The following is a 24480-nucleotide window of genomic DNA, read 5'->3' as shown; positions in this document are numbered from 1 at the left end:
AAGAAAATGTTCAATTTCTCTTCAATGTCTTTACACATTGTTTCATTAAACCACATTTGATGTGCAGTGGTGGCGATATGTATTATATGTACTAATAGTAAGCAAATGCAAAAACAGATAATGACATCAGGAATATCTCAAAAACTAGAGCTCCTAGAAAGAAATGGATGGTATTTTCGGAATCAACAGCACAAAAAGAGCCAGGTCAAAAATTCCAGGCACTGTGAATTTTTTTTAGTTTTTTTCCCCCAGTGTAATAATATGCATTGATTGTACAAGTCACTTTTGAATGTGTACTAATTCAGTTTTATATTTCTATGAATTACATAATTGTCATTTGGTGATGTCACTAGTGAATTCATTGATGTCTAGTACCATTTACATGAGCTTTGCTATGCATTTGCTTGAGAAAGGTTCTGTGGAGCCAAAGCCACACGTTTCCTCTTGTAATGTTGAATAAACCAGGATGGGTTTTTTCGTCCATCCAGTAACGTGAACTCACAGCCCATGCATCTTGGTTAGCAGAGTGATGCATTGATGGTGGATTTGCAGCTACTTACAAGAAGAAATGTCTATTAGAGATGAGCGAATGTATTCGTTTAGGGTGATTTTGCAATCGAGCATCGCTTTTTTCGAGTAACTGACTACTTGGACGAAAAGATTCGGGGTGCCCCGTGGTGGAGCGGGGGGTAGTAGTGGGGAACAGGGGGTAGCTCTCTCTCTCTCCCCCCCCACTCCCCTCTGCAATCCCCGGCTCACCCCCGGCGCCCCCCGAATCTTTTCGCCCGAGTAGTCAGTTACTCAAAAAAAGCGATACTCGATTGCGAAATCCCCTAAAAGAGTACGTTCGCTCATCTCTAATGTCTATGCATTTGAAATGTGTAGTACCATCAAAGCAACTCCTGTTCATATGCACTATTAGGAACCTCCTCTATGGATCAGAGTTGTTAAGCTGTGTTTCTTCCACTGGCTACCCATGTATTACATCTGAATGGCTGATGGATTATACTACATTTAATTTTGCTGAAAAGGAAAAGATTAGCTGATGGCAACAAGCCCTAGCAAAATCAGCTGTTTGCCGGAAGTCTTAGAGGCTTGAGTCTCTTAGCTATCATTTGTAAACACACTTGGCTGCTTCATGTATTCTTGATCCCTGTGCCATATAAAACTAGACTACATTCTGTTCATATTTGTTATAAATTACTAAAGGGATTTGAGTTAAGGATGTAATTATTTGCTACATTAGTTGCTTATTGTATAGAAAAAAAAAACTTTTAGGTATATTTCTATAGACTATGACAAGAGGATAAATCTTTAGCATGTACCATTAAAAGTTTAATATCATTAAAGAGACAACATAGCATTAATGGCACCTTTAATCCATAATTAAGAAAATGAAGTTCTGCAGAGATTAGGAGAGTAACTAATTAAAGGGGTTGTCCCGCGCCGAAACGTTTTTTTTTTTTTTCAACCCCCCCCCCCCCCGTTCGGCGCGAGACAACCCCGATGCAGGGACGTAAAAAAAAAACCGCTCAGCGCTTACCTTAATCCCCGCGCTCCGGTGACTTCTATACTTACCGGCTGAAGATGGCCGCCGGGATCCTCTTCCTCCGTGGACCGCAGCTCTTCTGTGCGGTCCATTGCCGATTCCAGCCTCCTGCTTGGCTGGAATCGGCACGTGACGGGGCGGAGCTACACGGAGCTACAAGGAGCCCCATTGAAGAAAGCAGAAGACCCGGACTGCGCAAGCGCGTCTAATTTGGCCATTCGACCATTTTAGACGGCGAAAATTAGGCGGGCTCCATGGAGACGAGGACGCCAGCAGCGGAGCAGGTAAGTATAAAACTTTTTATAACTTCTGTATGGCTCATAATTAATGCACAATGTACATTACAAAGTGCATTATTATGGCCATACAGAAGTGTATAGACCCACTTGCTGCTGCGGGACAACCCCTTTAAGTTAACGTCTCAAAAAAAATCTCCACTTGTGTTCAAATTTACATATAATTTAGAGCGCTTAAGCGCTCATTATCTTCTTAGTCACGAAAGCACCAAAACTTTTAGCCTTACAAGAGGGGACACAGCTGTTTCTACAGAATGATGTCGAATTCCCATTTGTAACAAAGAACCTTTCTAGATGAACAGCCTTTATACTTAATATATTCAAAGCATTAACTTTCTCTTCACTAAAGAAACAAAAAGGAGAAGAAAGTAACAAAATAATTGTATACTGAGCAATTTCATTTTTTTAAGCAATGTCCCTTGTATTGTATTAAACTAATCAGAATGTTCTATTGGTGTACCTGTGTCATTCGCTTACAACTAATTGGAAGCGTTGCCTTTGCCTCTGCATTTACCTGGTAAAAGGCACATTTACACAGCCAAGAATAACTAGCGAGTTCTGTGCAACTACAGGACACACAGAAATTGCGTGTTGTAATAGCCCATTATTATGGTTTAATGTAAATAAACGATTTTTCGCTCACGCCAATAGTGCAAGATTGAAAAATCACAGCATGCGCTATTTTCATGCAGACTTGCAATATGCGGTCTCCCGCACATCGGACACAGCACATGGACAGGGTGCCTGTGTGCTGTGCAATGCAAGTTTCGCCCAAGAATCTCAAGTGAAACTAGCTCTTGACCGTGTAAATATGATCTAAGTCCACAAGTAAAGACTATGTCTGTGTGGTTTTCAAACCAATTGATAATGACCACAATCAATTTAAAACTGTGCTAATTTGTGGCAAAATCAGCTTGGCTTACAGCTACACACGGCTGGCACTGTGGCAGCCACATGTGGACTAACCCTCATAATCTTACCCAGGCAAACTGGTCCAAAATGTAATAAGGCACATACAGGTTACAAACAGATACGTAGTATGACTAAAAAAGACACAGGTTCATCCAGGAAATGGAAGAAATTGTGAACAAAGGGATGAAATCAGAGTAAACTTTAGAACTTTGCTACCTCCTAATACAAAAAAATCATAAAGGTATGCGCCAATCTCCAAAAAAAGGAAATTTCTCTTCTAATCCCATGTGGCGATCAGAATGGGTGAAAAATCAGTCTCGCTTGTGACAGATAGCACATCTTGATCAAAACACGTGCGTCTAAGAACCTTGCATTTTTATGCAGCTAGTATAACAGTTATGCAATTTTAATGTAGATATTACATGTCTATAGCCGGGCTGGACCCATGTGTTTTTGCTTGAACTGGATCGACAATCAAGAACCCAATGCGTTTATATAACATTAAGGTGATCTTATTCTAAGAAATCACTTAAGCCTATTTTAAAGTCTTCACCTACTACTGCTATTGGCCAACTCCTGGGTTAACTAAGCCACATAATCACAGTTCTTATGGTGAAGAAAGCCTTGTTGCCTCTGGAGAGTAAGGGGCCACTCCAGTGAAAACATTTTTCCATTCTGTACCCTTCAACTGATTGCCTGTCACACTCTGGAGTTTTTGTCTGAGTATTGCAGTCTCTTCCATGCAGTGCATCCTCCTGTTTGATACTTATTAGGCACCATCTTGATGCTGAGATTTCCTCATGCACACTTTCTCTGTGCCCTGATAAAACTCCATGATCCATCAGCGCATCATCACCTGTAGCATCTCTGCGACATTGCCATTACCCTGTGTATTCAGTTATACTGACAGGAAAATTGACTAATTTGAGAGCACATAAACCCAAGTAAATCTGAGCTGGTCATAAAGGGATAATTAACCAATGTAGTACTAGCCAACATATATATGTCCCCTCCTTAGACGTCTCTTCTTAAGACTAAATATATTAATTTCTTTTTCATTTTTCATAATTAAAATGCTCACTGCCCATTATAAGAGGTGTGAAAGAAAAGTAGTGGAGCTACTCCGTGGGTAGATATGATCATTAGTGAATAACGATACAAGTGTACATGGGATGTGCTGCCGGCCAGACGTATACCTGTACAAGACAGGTCAAGGAGTGCAAGATGGAGGTGAAAGAAAAAGAAAAGTGGCTCAAGGCGCAACAACTCCAAAAAAAGGTGATGGTATAATAAGATGATTTTTTTAAATATAGAGTATTACCAGCATATTAAATCCATCTCGTATTAAATAAATCTTCTTATTGTATAATCATCACCGTTTTTCGGAGTTGTTGTGCCTTGAATCACTTTTCTTTTTCCTTCACTTCCACTGTGCATTACAAAAGATGTCTGCCAGTGTCTCACTCCTCTTCCCCTAACAAGAGCACAGGGGTATGGCTAGTACTCATGGTAGGACACATGTAGATAGCTGCTACATAGAGTTGGTTGTTGTGGCATATCCTGAGGTTATCTTGACCAGCAAAGCTTGTTACCAGAGAAGTGAACATCCCAGGACAGTGAACCTTGGATGACAAAGGAGCCCTGAGGAAGGAAAATCCTTCTCGCAGTCCGTCTTTCCTCACAGCCAGGTCGTGTTCCACTCCCCGCTCAGACTGCCACCTTCTGTCTGTTTCATGTTGGAGCTCAGCAACATTGATCAGCAATAGCCACCTGTGCTGCAAACTAGACATTGAAAGATCTGTAGTGTGAGTCAGTGTGCCACTAGCTAGCTGGCTGAAGATCCCCATGTGATGCCGCCATCTTGTGCTAGTCTTCCCATTGGGAAGCCACTGCTTCCGGCCCTTTTTAGCTGCTGAAAGGGTGCAGCTCAGACTACGCGCTGTCTATCTGCTTAACTACCTTCATTCAGACTCAATAGTAAAAGTAGAACGATTATCGCTCATCAATAGATCATTCGAATTTGAACGATATGTTCAATGTAAACACAGCCAATATACTGAACAATTACCATTTCCACCAGAGCCCATTACTAGCCTGACTGAGGTTTTAGCTCATAATTCCCAGTCATTATTAGAAGGCTTGTTAAAAGGTCTAATAATGACTTGCAAATGCTGCCTTCCAATAGTTGGCGCTGTAGAGGCATCGTTTCCTCTTCCTATTTGCATACTTGCCAGAGGAGCAAGGATAACCTTTTAAGTCTCCTCACAACTTCTCCATAAGGAGAAACAATACTCTTCCTGACCCACATCACAGGCCTCTCACTAGCCAAGCCAGAAACCTGCTGCACACTGATGAGGGGCAATCACCCCAAAACAGCTGTCTGCACATGGTTATCTTCTGGAGAAGACTCTGTCTTTGGCTCATAATTACTAGTCATTGTTACAAGGCTGGTTAAAAAGGTCTGACAATGACTTGCAGGAATGCTGCCTTCCAATACGTGACGCTGTAGAGGCATTGTTCCATCTTTCCATTTGGCCTGACTACTTAATTGCAAACTTATTTGTTTCTTTTTATAGATAAAGTCTATAGTGACACTGCAGAGATGGGGTATAACTTGATAGCCTTGTAAAATATTTTACAGCTCTACCATGTATGGGGGTTTGCTCAGGAGGGATGGAGATACCTGTCCGGTTAACACCTTGCTAAATATTCAGTATGGCTGATTGTAAGCTATTTTCGTGGAATGTTAAGGGGCTTGGATTCGCCTAGCAAACGTATCTTGATTTTATCAATGATTTGCAGCCAAGACACTCAGGAGACACATCGTAGTAAAGACACTGTACAACGGCTCTATAAATTTTGGGTATATTGGGCACAGCACTACTATCACACTGCATTTTCTGGAAAGATTCTCTGATAGTGTACTAGTCTGTCAAGTGGGAGGCAATCTCTCCTAATGTCAACCCTGAAGGGCGCTAAGGGCCCTGTGTTTACAGCTGCTAAGATTAAATGTATTATTTGTCATTTTAGTTATTTATCTTCCCCTCTAACTTTGCATTAAATCTTACAGCAGGCAGCGGTTTTTTTGCCATCCAATACCCAACTGCTAAACTATTATGTATGGAAGACCTAAATCGCATGTCAAACCCCGTATTGAATAAGTTCCAGCCCCCATCTGACCTACAGAACTCCAGCCCACCAGTGCATTTGGGAAGATTTTGGCTGAATTGGGGTGGCGCAACCTATCACACTATACAGAGACATTGCTTATCATGAACCAACTATATGATTGGGAACTCTGGATTATCCTTTATTGAATCTATAGAATATTTACTGAGGCACCCCTCTGATCACTCTCCTCCACTGTTATTCTTCGGTTTCACTAAAACTTTACGGCCCATACATTGGAAGGTCCATCCATTTTAGTTATCCTTTAATGAGAGTAACAATAAAATCCCAGAACAATTAGCTCTATTTCTCAACGATCACTCGGATTATTCCGACGCTTTTATAAATTGGGACACTTGTAAGGCATACCCAGTTGTATATTATTCATCAGGCCTATTTAACACCAGTGAGCCTACATAAAATAGGCAGAATTCTGTCCCCATTGTATCCTAGGTGCTATCCTATCCTTGTCCTTTTTTTCTGGAATGTGACATGGGAATGTTCATCCCTAAATGATTTCTGGAGGCGGGTACTAACCCTTGTTTTAGATATTCTGGGATTGTCTATCCCTATGGATCCCCTAATAAACTTATTTGGAGTCCCTAATGCATTATCACTGTATATTTATCAAGAAAATGTTTTTTTCTTGCAAAGCCACTGCTTTGCATTAAATTAACCCGCAACCACCAAAGTTGCGGTAATGGAAGATAAATCCAGCAGGCTCTTATGAGAAGATTGTCTACAAAAGTTGTAAGTGCCCTTGTAAATTTGTTCCCATTTGAGGAGCCTGGTGCCTTGCCACTGACTATCAGCTCATAAGATATGATCTGACTGGTGTGTGCGCACCTTGGGTTCTTGCTCTAAAGTAGTTTTTACAGAGTCCTGTCTTCATGTAGACTGATGGATTGGTGTATACCCTGATGGCTGACTGTATTGTATATTCCTGTTTTTTTATTCTTTTGGCTGCATATATGTGCTGTATAGTTGTACCATCTGCAGTATTTTCTGCTTTGTTACATAAAATGAATTAACATAAAAGTATAAAGAATACAAGCACATTTGGCTAAGCGCTGTCAGCTGAACAACTGTTCTAAAGTATATGGCCAACTTAATGCTAGTTATCAAGTCTCATGCTAAACCAACCTGAGCAGTACAAGGTCACGTTCCAAGGCAGCAGATCCACACAGCATTGCCATACTGCCATGTGTATTTACATTTACAGAAAACAGTGTTTTCTGTAATTGTAGTTATAAAAACTGCATGTAAATATAAGTCTTCCTTGCCAGCACCGTATTCCAGCAGCTTATGCTGTACCATTTTGGCAGCATGTAATGAATGTATTCTTATGTACTGAGCAAATTGCCTGTGATCCAAAAGGATGCTCCAGCTGTTAATTTACTTGCTAGGAAACAAATGAAAAACTAACTCTTTGTCTGCTCTTACACCGGGTTTTTTTAACATTCTGAGCCCTGTGCTAATCGTGGTATAACGCTCCGATTGTTTTCAATGGAGCATAGCAGACATGCGCTTGATCGCAGCGCTTTCCATACGTATTTATACATATTTTATTATAACATGCTGACTTCTGACAAAACTGTTTCAACTAAATAAAATAAAACTAAAATTATACAATATTAAACCTTTAAAATCCAGTGTCGGACCTCGTCTGACATTCAGATTTCCCTGCATAGCTCCGACGTTGGGGCGAGGTCCGACACGTGTTTCCAACACTATGCAGGACAGCTCTCCAATGTCGGAAGCTGTTCCACATATGTATGTTTCAAAATGCAGGACAGCGCTGCATCAAAGCTCTGTCCTGCATAATGTTACATACATATGCAGAACAGCCTCTGACATCAGAGCTGTATATATAAGTTATGCACTTTGTATCCCAATGGCCTTACTGATGTTGTAGAAACTAATTTTTAAGTGGATAACCCTAATAATTTTTTTCCTCTCCTGTTAGAGCAGTATCATTTCATTTGAGGAGTTGATTTTGTTTCCCAGGAATTAGGCTATTTTATAATTTGTGTTTTTTTGTATGGGCTGCTGTGTGGATTTTAGCAATTTTTTTATATTGTTCGGTTTCCCTTTTTGTATTTGATTTTAACTGGTCTTATTCATTTACACATATTTGCATGCAATTAAAGTATTTTATCTATTAATTCATGTATTATTTTATAAATATGTACACTACTGAATCAGTCTAAATGAGGTATCACATTTTATGAATGATCTGATTCACTGATGAATGGTTACCACATGGTGTCAAATGCCACACTTTATTCATGCCATTTTATTTTTACGTGTACTGTGATTTTGTTGTTCTGTTTGGTCTGACGAAGGCATCGCTCCGACACTGAAACAAGTTACACTAATTAAAGTATTCTTCCCCTACTACAACTATGTTCCATGTGCCTGGCAGCGGCGCCCTGTGATTTCCTTCTTGTTGGCTTTTATCGTCTAGTGGAGGTGGCGGTGTCCATCCTTTCTGGAGTAGCTGCAGCTGCATTTTGGCTTATTTTATATGTTGTACTGTCAGTGCAATATACAAAGGAGAATGCTTTTCTAACTTTTCTTCTTCAGTATGTGTTGATCTGCACTCTTAAGCATTTTTTTCTTTTGTTATTCCACTCATACACAAGTCATAGTCACCTAGTAGAGAAACTCTGCTCTGCACTTCCGGGATTCCTCATGGCCACTACACCATTAAACGGGTTGTCCCGCGAAAGCAAGTGAAGTTATACACTTCTGTATGGCCATACAAATGCACTTTGTAATATACATCGTGCTCGCGCCGGACAGGTCGTTTGCCCATGCGCATGCCGGCTGTGCGGCGCGAGCACGCCGGAGCGGCCCCATTCAACGGGACCGAAGAGCAGACTGCGCAAGCGCGTCTAATCGGGGGAGAAGAAGGCTTCGGTCGGCGCCATGGAGACGGGGACGCCAACACCGGGGTGGGGGTGGGGGTGGGGGGTGGTGGTAAGTATATAACTTCTGTATGGCCAATATTTAATGCACGATGTATATTACAAAGTGCATTTATATGGCCATACAGAAGTGAAGTGTATAACTTCACTTGCTTTCGCGGGACAACCCCTTTAACCTTCATGGACTCAGAACAACCCTCTACTGAATTGGCCCATAGCTAGTTACAGCAGCCCCGAGTAGTGTTCCAAGCTCAATTGGGAAATCACAGCATCAGTCCAATTTACATAAAGGCAGAATACCACCATTAGGAGGAGTATCATTTCGTCATCAGCTTTTAAACTCAGGGAATCTTCCCGACAGGATCAATGCTATGGTCAGTTACCAGAACGGATGCTCTTTCATTCTAGCTTTCACCATCCACAGTTTCTCTACAATTCTCAGAGGACATGTCCCTCACTGTTTACTACCATACTCAAGAGTCTCTCTGGCAACAATCTGGCCTGGGTCAATCACAGCATGACGGTCTGTACACGGTCTCATCTGCACTCTCCTTCATTCCTTGCAGCAGCCCCCTCTTGATGTGGTGCTTGCATATAGCCTCACTATGAATACTATCACTTGTGGCTCTGATGACACTTCTCCCAAAGGATAGGCTCTCTTTACAAAGGACTGTGGGCCTACTCTCCTCTCTACACAGTAGCAGGGGTACCACTGCATTCCATGTGGCTTCCATGCCACACTCCGCTCCCCCTTCCCCTGCACTTCATTAACTTATTTATGACACTCTCCCATTCACTGTTCCATCTAAGCTTTACGTTCTGGAGAGGAAAAAGGTAAAACGGCATATTGATACCGATTAATGAGCCCCATAACAGCTTTACTTGCCACATAGTTTGGAACGTTTGACTTTTTGTTAGTTCTAGAGTGAACAGCTTAGAGGGAACAGTGCTCCCGTTGCACCCTAATACTTTCTGAGCATTCCTCTTTCTACCTCCTCCAGAGGTCGTATCCACATGGTTGTTATTCTTACACAAGTTCTGTCCAAATCCAAGATGGACAACAGTTGCATGAAAAATGAACCCATTCATTGAAATGGGTTTATTTATATAAACAATTCTTCCCTCAGACAGACGGTCCGAGTTTGAAAATTCACTGCATGACCTATTTTGTATGCATCTCACACAAGAATTGGACATGTAATGAGTGGTGCCTTGCACAACATAGGGGGGTCATTGTGCGATGCAAGTTGCTCCCGGAAATCTCAGGTACAACTTGCTCTAGGCCTTGTGAATACGGCCTAGAGGTCAGGCAAATATCTCCTTTCTTCCCTCAGTGCCCAGGGCGTTGGTGTCAATATCATGTCACTGCCATAGCAGTTCTGACACGCTGTTCCCTGCTGGTTCACGAGCTAAGCTTTCTCATCGCAGCTAAAGCTTCTATCCCTCTATGCAGAGCTGACAAGTGAAGGACAGACAATTACAAGGAAGGACTACAAATCAAGAGGAAAACAACTTGACACTTTATAATTTAAAGGAACAGCGCTTTTTAAAAGGACTGTATTTCTCCCCGTACAAGTGTATGAATGAAAGGAGCAGAGCATCTATTACAATGCTCATCGGCACACTGAAACAGCCTCTGTGCCTCCTCCTATCACATAATCTGTGTATACGAGGGTGGCATTGGTCCATTCTATCATTTAGGCCCAATGAACACGGCGTCTGGCCATAGATTCCACAGCAATGTCCGTGCATAGCATGCGATGTAAAATGGTTCTTCCACGCACACAAGTAAAAATCACTTGCAATTTCCGCTTGTAGAGGGGGAAAAAAATTGCAAAATGCTCTATTTTCATGCAGGATGCGCACGAACGGCTTCCATTGCAGTCAATGGAAGCCGTCTGACCTGCGGCGATTCTGAAATGTCAATTTAAAAGTCGCCACGCATCTGCGTCATTGCCGGCACCGTATTCTCTGCACTACCCATTTGCGTCGGCCAGTACATTCACAGCAAATCCAGAGAGGTCGCACAGGTTTGGATCCAACCAGGCTATGTGCATCTGGCTTTAGGGCTCCCACGCACTTGCGTTTTTTTTTTTTTTTTTAAAGCTGCAATATCACTGCTAGAGATGAGCGAGCACCAGAATGCTCGGGTGCTCGTTACTCGAGACGACCTTTCCGCGATGCTCGAGGGTTCGTTTCGAGTAACGAACCCTATTGAAGTCAATGGGCGACCCGAGCATTTTTGTATATCGCCGATGCTCGCTAAGGTTTTCATTTGTGAAAATCTGCAAAACCCAAGAAAGTGCTGGAAACGACACAGAAACGGATAGGGCAGGCGAGGGGCTACATGTTGGGCTGCATTTCAGGTTCCGAGGTCCCACTATTAAGCCACAATAGCAGCAAGAGTGCCCCCCCCTCCCAACAATTTTTACTTCTGAAAAACCCTCATTAGCAATGCATACCTTAGCTAAGCACCACACTACCTCCAACAAAGCACAATCACTGCCTGCATGACACTCCGCTGCCACTTCTCCTGGGTTACATGCTGCCCAACCCCCCCACACGACCCAGTGTCCACAGCGCACACCAAAGTGTCCCTGCGCAGCCTTCAGCTGCCCTCATGCCACACGCTGGCCTCATAGCCACACCACCCTCATGTCTATTTATAAGTGCGTCTGCCATGAGGAGGAATCGGAGGCACACACTGCAGAGGGTTGGCAGGGCCAGGCAGCGACCCTCTTTAAAAGGTGCGGGGCAATAGCCCACAATGCTGTACAGAAGCAATGAGAAATCCAATCCTGTGCCACCTCCATCACGAGCTGCACACGTGGGCATAGCAATTGGGAACCCATGTGCCACACACTATTCATTCTGTCAAGGGGTCTGCATGCCCCAGTCAGACCGGTGTTTTTCATAAATAGTCACAGGCAGGTACAACTCCGCAATGGGAATTCCGTGTGCACCCACAGCATGGGTGGCTCCCTGGAACCCACCGGCGGTACATAAACAAATCCCATTGCAGTGCCCTGGACAGCAGAGCTAACGTCAGATTAAATGCAGGTGGACTTCGGCCCACACTGCATGCCCCAGTCAGACTGGGGTTCTTTATAAGTAGACACATGCAGTTACAACTCCGTGTGGACCGACAGCATGGGTGGGTCCCAGGAAGCCACCGGCCATACATAAATATATCCCATTGCAGTGCCCATCACAGCTGAGGTAACGCCCGATTAAATGCAGGTGGTCTTCGGCCCACACTGCATGCCCCAGTCTGACCGGGGTTTTTAATACATAGACACTGGCAGGTACAAATCCCTAATGTGAAGTCCCCGTGGACCCACAGCATGGGTGGCTCCCTGGAACCCATCGGCGGTACATAAACGTATCCCATTGCAGTGCCCTGCTCAGCAGAGCTAACGTCACATACAATACAGGTGGGCTTCGGCCCACAGTACATGCCCCAGTCAGACTGGTAATATGTACCTTAACAGTAACCGCGTTGGTGGGAATGTGGTGGCGACTGCGGACCTAGTAGAGCGGTTTTATTTAGTTGGTTTTCGGAATGCGGCCAGGATTAAGTGGGCCGTGGCGGGGGGATGGTGGGGGGGCTCTCTTGTTGTGTCAGTAAAGGTGAAATTCTTGGACTGCCACCAGACGGACCAATGCAAAGGTATTTGCCAAGAATGTTTTCATTGTTGGAGGAGGAGGGGAATGTTTTTGAGGCACTACGTGTCCTCTCCACGTGTCCGTGGTTATATGCACCTTAACAGTAATCGCGTTGGTGGGAAATGGCCTCGCCACCATCATGTCTTTGGGAAGCCTCTGTTTCCACACCCCAGTGACATAGCATTAGCAGCGGTATAGGCAGAGCCCAGAATTAGTAACATTTCAGCGGTAGCATTAGGGACAGGCCCCAGTAACATATCACTAGCAGCAGTATAGGAGGAGCACAGTATTAGTTCCATTTCAGTAATAGTAGCAGTCAAGACAGGCCCCAGTAACAATTCCGAAGCAGCAGTATAGGGGGAGCACAGTATTAGTTCCATTTCAGTAGCAGTAGCAGTCAAGACAGGCCACAGTAACATTCCCGTTGCAGCAGGCCTACTCCTACCCCTCAGCATGGTGTATTACCAGTACAGCAGAAACAGAACGCTGTATTTAAATGTGCCGCTTATTGGCCTGTGGTTGGAGGCTGACTTCACTTACGGAATGCACAGCAGAGCCAGGAAACAATTTTGCGCACGCCTGTAGTGAGACGTAGGTGCGTAGTACTGAGCTAGTGGAATTCACAGCGCAGAAGCAGTCAAGTGGCCAAAGGGCAGTGGTAGGCCTTAAGTATTTTGCTTCAAGGTTTTTAAATGGTGAGCTGAAACACCAGACAGATACTGTATGCAGCGTATGTATTGTATACTGTTTCCCTCTGGCGCTATGACGGCGGTGATGTAACGGGCACAGCAGAGCCAGGAAACAATTTTGCGAAAGCCTGCTGTAACGCTTAGCTGCGTATTAATTAGGACTACTACCCCCAGCAGACACGCAGTACACTGAAGACGGTCACAGGCAGCCCAAAAATAGTGTTTTTCCACAATGATTTTGAAAAAGCCCGCTGCCTATATAGACAGTATATTTCTTTCACCTTTCCCACTGTCCCTGCCTCACCAGTACTGGCCCTATACCGAGTAAAATGACTGCAGACTGAGGACGCTATGGTCTGCACGCCCGATATACAAAAAAAAAATAAAATTGTGCAACACTGCTAAAAGCAGCCTCAATAGTACTGCACACAGTCAGATGTGGCCCTAAGAAGGACCGTTGGGGTTCTTGAAGACTAAAATAAGACCCAACACTCTCCCTATAGCAGCTACAGCAAGACAGCACAGTCCCTGATCTCTGTCAGAATGCATCTGTGGCGAGCCGCGGGCGGGGAAGATTTTAATACTCGGGTGTCACCTGATCTCCCCAGCCACTCACTGCAGGGGGGTGGTATAGGGCTGGAACGTCACAGGAGGAAGTTGTAATGCCTTCCATGTCTTTCTATTGGCCAGAAAAGCGCGCAAATGTCTCAGAGATGAAAGTGAAAGTAACTCGAACATCGCGTGGTGCTCGTCTCGAGTAACGAGCAACTCGAACACCCTAATACTCGAACGAGTATCAAGCTCGGACGAGTACGCTCGCTCATCTCTAATCACTGCGTTTTTTTAACACGATTGCCAATGGCACTTTCTAATGTTAAAAATGCATTGCAGGGTGAACTCTGTGCTTCCAATGTACAAACTGGCAGTCTTTCAAGCCACCCTGTGTGGATGTCTTGATAGGCAGTCTGCTAAGGCAGCCCTGGGGCCATTCATTAGGCCCCCGGCTGCCATGACACCTGCACGGATCCCCCGATCTCACCGCAGGGGGGCCGTGCGGGACCCCCAAACAGCGTTCGGGGGATTTAAATGCCGCTGTCAGAATTGACAGCAGCATTTAAAGGGTTAATAGCCGTGATCGGCCGAACGGCCGAGCGTGGCTATTGCCAGCGGGTGTCAGCTGTAATAAACAGCTGACGCCCGCGCTGTATGGAGGGAGATAGCGGCGCTACCTCCCTCCATACACGTCCTGCAACAGCAGGACGTAAAAACACTATGGCCCGGTCGTTAAGGGGTTAAGGGAGGAGGGTTAAAATTCTTTCTGGGAGGGGGGGGGGGTGTTTTCTCTAATCTTTATGTCCCCTTGTTTATTTTGACCGGAGGGGGCGGGTCCTCCTGTTCTCTTTTTCTTCTCTTTCTTTCTCTCCTGGTATTTTGGGACTCCGAGGCTTGGAGCCCTAACCTGGTTTGGGTTTGTTTTATTATGAGCAGTTGATAAATAAATGCGAAAATGAACAGCCAAATACTATGTTTTATGAGAAATGCACACAAATATGCGAGACACTCAGTGTTTTTACTTTTGTCCTCTTTTTCTCTCAATTCTCATATACTGTGATGTATCAACAAGATGTGCATTCTTTTTGGTGTCCGCTGTTTTTGTATATGTATCTATTTTGGCTAAATAAACGTTCCTTTTAAAAAAAAAAAGCATTGCAGGTTTGTGCTTTACGGTTTTTGAGCGATGCGCTTTTAACATTGGAAACTCGCTTTGACAATCGCGTGAAAAAACGCAGAGATATCGAAGCGTTAAAAAACGTAAGTGGGCAAGCGCCTTTACTTAGACATTACACTGAAGATGGAGTACCAGTAACGCCTGGACTCTGAACGCTTGGGGTGGAACTGCAGGCTACACTAAATAACACCTTTAGTATAAAAGGCAAATTTGCAGTCACTGTTAGCATGTTCTACTAACCACCGGAAATGGGAGAGACTGCCTACGGCTATTAGGGAAATTAATATAATGCAATTGTACAAGGGAGTCAAAAATTATCTGCACTCCAGTTATATTAAAACTACTGTCTTATTAACTCTTTCCGCTGCAGGTCACGGTTTCCCCAGTCACTGCTGTGACGTTTTGAATGTGTTATGTCAGTTAATTTCTGACCACAGTGCAAGAAATAATGGCTGCTCCACTTGTGATTTGCATGAAAGAAGAACAATGTGCAGTTTTTTGTAGTCTGAGGGTGTGTCTGGTGCCCAAATTTATCAAAGACTTTGTGCACAGTATGGATAAAGTGTTTTATTGTGAAGAGATACCTATGAATGGATAAAAAAATTCAAGGAAGGTCACACCAGTGTTAGCCATAGAGGAGGAACTGGAGCATTATGAGGTAAAAGGTTCAACAATCAACAGTGCTCTATATAGTGGGATGATCAGTGAAGACCTAAAGCCTAAAATTCACACAAAATGCAAAGGACTGCTACCTAAGGTTGTTGTGTTGTTATAAGACAATGCATGCCCCCACACCGCTGCCTATACAGTCAACACTCTCCAAAAACTTTGTTTTGAGATGTTAAAGCATCCTGCCTATAGTCCTGACCTTGCCCGATCGGACTATCATCTGTTGGGTCCCCTGAACGAATTCCTAAGAGGTTGAAGATTTACATCTGATGAAGTAGAGGTGAAGACAGCAGTCCATTTATGGCTCACAGCTCAGCCTAAAACATTTGAGGGAATATGAAAGCTTGTTGACAGACAAAGCAGGGAGATTATGTAAAAAAATAATATTGTGGTATTACATGGACAACTATTTATCTGAATGCCTCCATGTAATACTACATTAACCCTGCAGTAATAGGTGTGCCTAAATGCAGCAGGGGTGAGAGGAGCTGTACCTACAGCGATTAGCTGATTGCCAAATCGACATTTTAAGACGGGGTTGTCTTTGTAAGACAACTCCTTTAAATCTTTGGTCCATCCATCCGTTACGGCTACGGTTTGTTCATTAGAATGGCAAATATTCCATTGAGTGATATTGCTCAGCAGAAATGGAATGAATAATGTAAGACTCAATTATTCCGTTTTAAGAAGTTAAATGCTGTTTTCACGGAAATTAAAGTGCATTCAAGCAAATGAAGCATATGTTAGTTAATTGCAGACAGTAAGTACCAGGGGGATTATGTTCTTCATAAGTGTCAAATATGTGGATAGAGATTTGGAGATCAGCTTGCTGTGTTCCACTTTAACACGGGCTAAGAATTGTTAGCACTCAGAAAACGTGAGCAACAAGCTACAGTTTGAGCGAGGTAGGTGAAGAACATGACAGCTTTCAAACTGTCATTTTACAGACTTTTAACAGTAAAACTCACAAATGCTAACGACAAATTAAACGTTGTAGAACGGGCTACCGCGTCCAACATCTGGAGCCAGCATATGAGGCATATCAGCTGCAAACTGTTAAATTACTGGCATTACAGTAACTGTTAACCAATTACACATTGCAGTCATGGGTAATAGTGTGCCACGAGTTTTATGGTTTGTCTATTTTGCGATGCAACATTTAATTGCTGCAGTGTGCTTTCGGCTTGTACTAGTAAAGTAAGGTAAAGTTCCCTGGTGCAAGCACAGACTGACTCCTAGGGTGGCAATCCTCAGTAACACATATTTGGCCTTGAGAAGCACAATTATTCCAAGTTCAAACAGTGATCAAAACATATATATTTAATTATGTGTCGATAAAGCAAAAAACATTCATAATGGACAAAGGGTAACACATGACCCTACCAACACCCTAATCTACCTTCATGGAGCACCTGTTTTTTGGTGTCTGCTTCCTGGTTCCCTGATGAACCTACATGGTAATGAGGAAAATACATTGGGAATGTATTTCTTTGAACCCGTATTCCTTATGCATGCATGTCATAGAGTTGGTTATTGTGAGTATATGTGGTCTTGGCAGAGTTTTTGCTCAAGCTGCACATTGTTGACCAGTGGCCACAATGGGCAATACCATCGTCAAGTAATTAAATGGCAGGCTCCATTTGTTTCTTGGACTTGTGATCTATACAAAAGATGATGACTAGGTCTTCGCCAGAAGAGAAATATTTGGATATGAACATACAAGTACTTTCTGTTTTAAGAGGACTTTGGCACTTGACAAACTGCTTAGGAAAAGAGTGTTCAATTTAGCCTTTCTCACCATAAACTTCTTACCTAACTTGGACTTCAAAGTCCTTCCTTCATGGCTTACAGATCTTATCTCGATGAACATTGCTAAATGTAATTAGGGTGTATCTGTGTTTTCACAAGAGGCTCTGAATGAAAACTGGGCCACAGAAGACATAAAGGGATGATTTACATTACTTTACACCTAATTCCCCAAACTGAGGATTTGTGTATATCTCACAGACAGACATAAGTGCCCATTCAGATGGCCCTGTATTTTGACAATGTGCTATCTGTGGAATACACCCCACATTATACTTTAGAAGGATATTCATATGGCTGTTCTTTCACACAGGCAAAATCGCTGCATGCTATTCAATGCAAAGTAACTTTATTGGCAGGTCCAAATAAATATAAGCATTGCCAAAGTAAGTGGAGAATAAAAAATTAAGGATGAGGTATCACGCTGAGAGTTCGGGGAATAGGGATTCATCTAGGGTAGGAGGGATAGAAGTCCATGGCAGGCACTAACATATTGTAGTGAATTGTTTACCCCAGACGGTGCAAGTTGTCAGAATACAAAAATAACCAAAACTAGAAACATGCTTTTTTTGGTCACCTATTCTCCAAAAAAAAAAGTTGTAATAAAAAGCGTTCAAAAAGTCGTATATACTCTTAAGTAGTACCAACAGAAACTACAGGATTTGCCTCAAAAATGAGCGCTCACACAACTACGTCGATGGTAACATTAAAAAGTTATGGTTGTCAGAGGTTTGTTGGCCGAAAATATTTTGTTTTTCCCCAAAAATATTTTATATTTAAAAAGGTTTTTTTATTAAAAAAATAATCTAAATTTGGTACCATAATAATCGTACTGACCCATAGAATAAAGTTATCATGTCATTTTTGCTGCAATGTGTACACCATAGAAACAAGACCCACCAAAAGATGGCAGAAATTTATTTTTCCATTTCACTCCACTTAGAATTTGTTAAAAGTTTTTCAGTACATTATATGGTACATTAGATGATACCATTGAAAAATACAACTCGTCCCGAAAAAAACAAGCCATCAGACAGCTAGAATGATCGGTAAATAAAAGAGTTATGATTTTTTTGAAAGTGGGCAGGGAAAGACGAAAATGAAAAAAAGGGGCAGTTTTTAAAGTTTAAAGAGGCTGCCTGCTTTTAAAAATCGCTGATGATAAACAGAATACAGGTTGTACTGCTATTAAACCCCCCAGCAATCAGCTGTAATCAGTGGGGACCTACACCAGTAAGTCCGGCTGCACACAGCAGAGCCGGATTCCACATGCGGAATCTTGCTATGCAAGCAGCGGCGCCCACACGTACCTGCTTTCCTTCTCTTTTATCTGTACTACGGATGGTCTGCACGGCGAGTCGTCGGACTTGCGCATTAGTACAGATTTTTTTTTTTGTAAACTTCTGCTTTTCCTGCGTCATTGCCTAGCAATGATGCAGAATCCATGACCTTTCCGCAATGTGATTGCGGAAGGGGCTGCAGAAGAGACGGCTTCCATTGACTTCAATGGGAGCTGTTAGTGCGCAATCCGCACAAAAATGGAGCATGCTGGGTTTTTTTCCTATGCTTGCTGTGGAGGAAGAATCAATTTCCCATAGCATGCTATGGGCGCTATTTGCTGCGGATCCGCAGTGCGAACACCCGCCTCAGATTCTGCAGCAAACATCTGTTTGTGGGCAGGGGCCCTAAGTGTTCACTTCTCCTGCTGCAGAACCACAGGGGAAATTAGGCACTACAGTGTTCATATTGAAATTAATAGGCTATCCATGTAATTCAAGGACATGTCATGGATGAGAATTCCCGAAAGAGGAAAATTAAATATTGACACATTTATTGCATACAATGCGACTGGTATATAGGTGCTCGGCATGGACCACTACTGGCTCCAATGAAACCTCAAAAGACCATTTTATCACTGCAGCAGAAAACGGGATATTTGCACATACCTTCTAATCCTTTATAAAAAATAAAGAATTTTCCTGCCAGGCTTTTCAACTCATTATTAGCCAGCGAAATTGAGGTGATTTTGTCAGCAACTGGACCAGTGGATATATAGAGCCCGGTGGGGAAGGAGGTGAGGGCGCAATTCGACAGATCTGCAGGATGGAAAACAATATCATCAGTAACAAGAAATTCTTATGCAGAAATCTAAATTGCATTATTCTCCATTTGCTAAACCCATTTATCTTTTTTTATTTATAACGAGACATGACTTGACACAATCCAGATAAGTTAAGTACTGACCTGTTCCTCTAATGTGGGGGCAATGAAGGCGACATAAACAAAGTGAACGGAATGTAGAAATATTGGGAAGCAATGAAGCAATTACAAGCTTAAAGGGGTTGTCCCGAGGCAGCAAGTGGGTCTATACACTTCTGCATGGCCATAATAATGCACTTTGTAATATACATTGTGCATTAATTATGAGCCATGCAGAAGTTATAAAAAGTTTTATACTTACCTGCTCCGTTGCTGGCGTCCTCGTCTCCATGGTGCCGACTAATTTTCGCCCTCCGATGGCCAAATTAGCCGCGCTTGCGCAGTCCGGGTCTTCTCCTGTTCTCTATGGGGCTCCGTGTAGCTCCGCCCCGTCACGTGCCGATTCCAGCCAATCAGGAGGCTGGAATTGGCAATGGACCGCACAGAAGCCCTGCGGTCCATGAAGACAGAGGATCCCGGCGGCCATCTTCAGCAGGTGAGTATGAAGACGCCGGACCGCCGGGATTCAGGTAAGCGCTGTGCGGGTGGTATTTTTAACCCCTGCATCGGGGTTGTCTCGCGCCGAACGGGGGGGGGGGGGGGGGGTTTAAAAAAAAAAAAAACCCGTTTCGGCGCGGGACAACCCCTTTAATTAATAAGCTCTAGTTATGACTAATAGACACCATAAAATAGTTGTATTTGCTAGACGTTTACTAGAATTATTTTCTATTTCTCAGAACTGTTATTTTTTTATTTGAAGATTAAAAGAAAATTAATATTTTAGATGCATCCTCTGACGGAACGCGTCTTATAAAATATTCAGCAAAAAACTAGCCATTTATTTTATCAGCTGCAGGAAAGTCACCGTTTCCTTCAAAATCTAAAGGCTGCATTATATATCTAATCTTTATAGCATGGAGGAGGCGATTGCTATATTGATTTCCTGAGGAACAATTCAGCTGGCAGTCCTGCTTCTCTATATGACTGAGGAATGAGGATTATATTTTACACTTCTTTTAACTAAAAGCTGCACAAAACTCCGACACAAACTAAGATACTTTACAGAAGCCTGTTGATTGACAACCACGTCTGTATGAGTATATATGCAGAGATTGCTGACAGTCAGCGAGTAAGACCACCCCCTGGACTCCTAAATATACAGGAAGTGAGGAGAGAAGTAGATTCAGGCACAGATCTGTGAAAAAAGTATAGTAGAACTTGAATTTTTATATTATATATATATATATATATATATATATATATATATATTCATACACACACACACGCACCGCTCCTCATTTCTTATAACATGCTACTCATCTATCTATCCATCTATACGTACACACACATACATACACACACCTGTGTAAAATGTTGTTTAGTATATACTATTATTATCTAGGACCCCATTTTCAATGTATCAGGTTCCCTTTAATCTTGTGCCGCAAAAGCCAAAGAAACCTGGCTACCAGTGATTAACATGTAATGGCTGGCTTTAGCCACCTTTGGAAGAGACATCAAAATGTATATTCTTTAGTAGACAGGCATAAAAATATTGAATTCGCTTTCAAACACACATCACATCATTCAATGCATAAGAGGATGAAAGTTAAATTCATATGCAAACTACTTTATGAAACCTAACATATTGTTTTCACTGATGGACAAATGTAATTGGCAAGTTTCTGCTCCTTGACTGTCTGTTTTGTAAAGACCATATTAGACAAGCCAATGACCATAAATGATTGTTCCTCTGAACCTTCCTTCATCTAATTAATCAATGTGTTACGTCCGACCCAGACATATAATTGTGCCCTTAAAGGAGGAGTATATGCCCACTTAGTATAAATGGGGAAACAAAAAAATGGGGAATACGCGGAAGCTGACTCTACGTCCTCTGGTAAGGGGAACCCACCTACCAGCGGTACACTCTTCCTGACGAAGGCAATCCCACATCAGCAACTTGGGGAACCATGACTTTCCTTACATGGTGGCAGGAAACAGTGGTAAGGAAAGATGTCACACAATAAATAATGAGCAACCAGAGTACAGGAAACAGCATGTCAAACATCCCAGATCAATAAATGAATATCCAGCAGACTAAGGCTGCCTGTCCACGGGCGTTGCTATATCCCGCGGTGGATCTCCGCCACGAAAGCCGCCGCCCGGAGCAGGAGCCTGCAGACGGATCGGATCTCCATGGCAAGCCTATCTGGAAAGCGTTCATTGTGTTCCCTGCACCCGGCTTATTGTCGTGGAGAACGCAGTAAAATTCGCCCGTGGACAGGAGCCCTTATGTTAATTGAAATGCAGGTCAGGATAAGGAGCTGCCAACAGGGCCAGAAAAAAAGCATAACCAGTGTCCTCTGGGTGTGAATATATACACAAACTTAGGGCTGATTGGCCAGCCGGGACACCCATCTCCTGGCCAACCAATCAGTTCATACACCAACAGAGCAGTGTCAGCGTCCAGCGCCGAAATGAAAGTGAGCTGGGGCTGATGCTGTGACATCACTCCAGTTCCCACCATTATCGGCTGGTGAGCCATGGTAAGTAGTAGACCATGGTAAGTAGTAGACCATGGTAAGTGGTAAACCATGGTAAGTGGAAAGCCATGGTAAGTTTTCAGTCAAAAAATGAACACACACACATTTATCAGTTACTTTGATCTTTATGCTGCCACAAAAGGCATTGTTGTTGGTAGCACATCTTCTTGTGTAAACAGGGTGTATACTGCTGACTGATTAAAATGTATGGGAGATGAAAGATCATATGAACTATTGTCTATCCCCCATACAGTTTAAATTGGCACATACAAGGGGTGTACAAAAATGTGGAAACACAGTAAGGCCCAATGTCCACAGGTGGATTTGAATTGCGGAATGCACGTGGGGCACCCATGAGGATGATCCGCAGTTTAAGCCGCCCATAGGGAAACATGGGCATCCGCAACTCAATTAAAGCATGCGGATTTGATTGGCAGACCTTTTGGTGTGGAAATCAAATTGCAGCATGCTCCATTTCAGTGCGGTTCCCGCAGGAACGGCTTCCACTGAAGTCAATGGAAGCCGTCCGATCCACGGCCCTTCCGCAACTGATGTTGGGAAAGATGGAGTTTAAAAAAAAACCTCTACTGCGCATGTGTGGCAATGCGCCGGCAGGCGCTTCCGCACACATCCCCAGTAGAGCAAAAAAACGACCCAGATGGGTAAGCAGGGTCCTCGGTTGCAGGCAGGGTCGGATTTTGCTGCGGTCTCCCACATGCAGAATCCGACCCGCCTGTGGACATGAGCCTTAAGAGAAGCATGAGGTTTTTAATCAGTAGCACTGAACTGCCTTTTTTTTACCCCTGCTTGGCTGAGAGCCTTTCTGCCAAATTTGTGTTTACTTCACCTCTTGCCCTGATCTGGTTAGTTTTGGTAAGAGCAGCTGAGTGGCTCAAACCCCTGACCAATGGACCTGCTCGGGCAGATGTTCACTTCTGCCTGGCAGCATTTGTGTTATAGTACCTCCCCTTAAAATTGGTCTCTACATGTCTTATTAAAATCCGATTAATAATCCCATGTAATGTAAGGCATGCATTTCATACGGCGTTTCCATATTCTTGTCCACCCCCTGTACACGCTAAGCCCCTATTTCCCTGATCAGCACTCATTATTTAGCTCAAACAGAGGTCTAAATGGACCTTAATTTTATACAAACATATTTTCTTAAAATATTTGCTTCCTGCTGGTTACAAATCACGCTCACCACAAGCAGCAATACGAGGTTTGTGACTTTGCAGTAAGAAGAATAGGCTCAGGCTCCAAACTGCCTACGGGGCTTATCTTGATCGCTGTAGTTGCTCACTGCACCAGTGCTTCACTTTATATATTCAAATATTCTGCCCTTAATTGCATGGCATTTTACATGAATGTAAATAAGGGAAAAGAAGAAACAAAAAAAGATGGGAATACACGTCTAATGAAACACAGTACCGCAGTATCCGTAACGGAGATACTGCAGCTATATCTCCCAGATTAACCGTCACAAATATAAAACTCTTCTGAATACAAGAAACTTACCCAGAATTCTCAGGCTAATAAATAACAGATATAAAGAGTGCAGTGGAACATTAATTTAGGCTATAACCTAAATAATGCTGTTATCACACAGCACTTAGTATTCAGAACTCCCTCTTAAGAGTAAATCAGTGAACAATACAGCATATCACTTTTTGGTCCACTAGGCTGCAATCAGATTCTAGCCAATGCAATTTAGATTTTACCGAAGGAAAAGCCTCAGTGATGGAAAGTATAAATTATCATCTCGATTTTAGAAAGGAAAATTACATCTCTTATGTTTTTACATCTCATGCTTTAGATTTAGGAAATTAAGGCATTCACAGGAATGGGACACACCATATCAATAGAGACTATACAGTGTACCTATCGTTCCTCACATAAATCAGCGATTGGTCTCAATATGTGAACCGTTTCAGGTTATTAAAGAGTTGTTCTAAGAGTTAAACATATCCACTATCCACAGAACAGGGCAAGTGATCGAACCAATGAATCAGGGACCCCCCCCCCCCCCCCCACTATCTTCAGCAATCCCATTAAAAGAAATGGAGCAAAACCCTCCATGCTCAACTCATATGGAAGGGCACAGTATCTCCATTTATGTAATCAGTGAAAGTTACCAGTATGTGGGAATCCTGTGGATAAGGAATATGCTTCAATCATGAGGGCCTTCTTGTCATTCCAGGAGCTGGTAGTTCCTTCTCACCGGTATACTTACATACGTAGAAGACAAAAAGTAGAGAATGAATAAGGTTGCAACTTCTTTCTTTCTGCTTCTGTGAAACTACATACTATAAAAGAGGAAA

General features: G+C 42.9%; 1 protein-coding gene across 2 annotated transcripts in view; it reads right to left on the bottom strand.

The window, feature by feature from the left end:
* The window catches only part of LRRC20 (leucine rich repeat containing 20), a 244459-nt gene that overhangs the window by 109264 nt on the left and 110715 nt on the right, over window positions 1-24480 (bottom strand). For both annotated transcript variants that reach the window (XM_066600558.1, XM_066600557.1), the window contains exon 3: window positions 19361-19510. In XM_066600558.1, the coding sequence (XP_066456655.1) occupies window positions 19361-19510 (150 nt within the window). The remainder of the gene's footprint in view (window positions 1-19360; window positions 19511-24480) is intronic.

Source organism: Eleutherodactylus coqui, chromosome 4, assembly GCF_035609145.1.
Source record: "Eleutherodactylus coqui strain aEleCoq1 chromosome 4, aEleCoq1.hap1, whole genome shotgun sequence".
NCBI classification, from domain to species: domain Eukaryota; kingdom Metazoa; phylum Chordata; class Amphibia; order Anura; family Eleutherodactylidae; genus Eleutherodactylus; species Eleutherodactylus coqui.
Note: the sequence above shows the minus strand (reverse complement) of the source record. Positions and strands in the feature narration are given on the sequence as shown.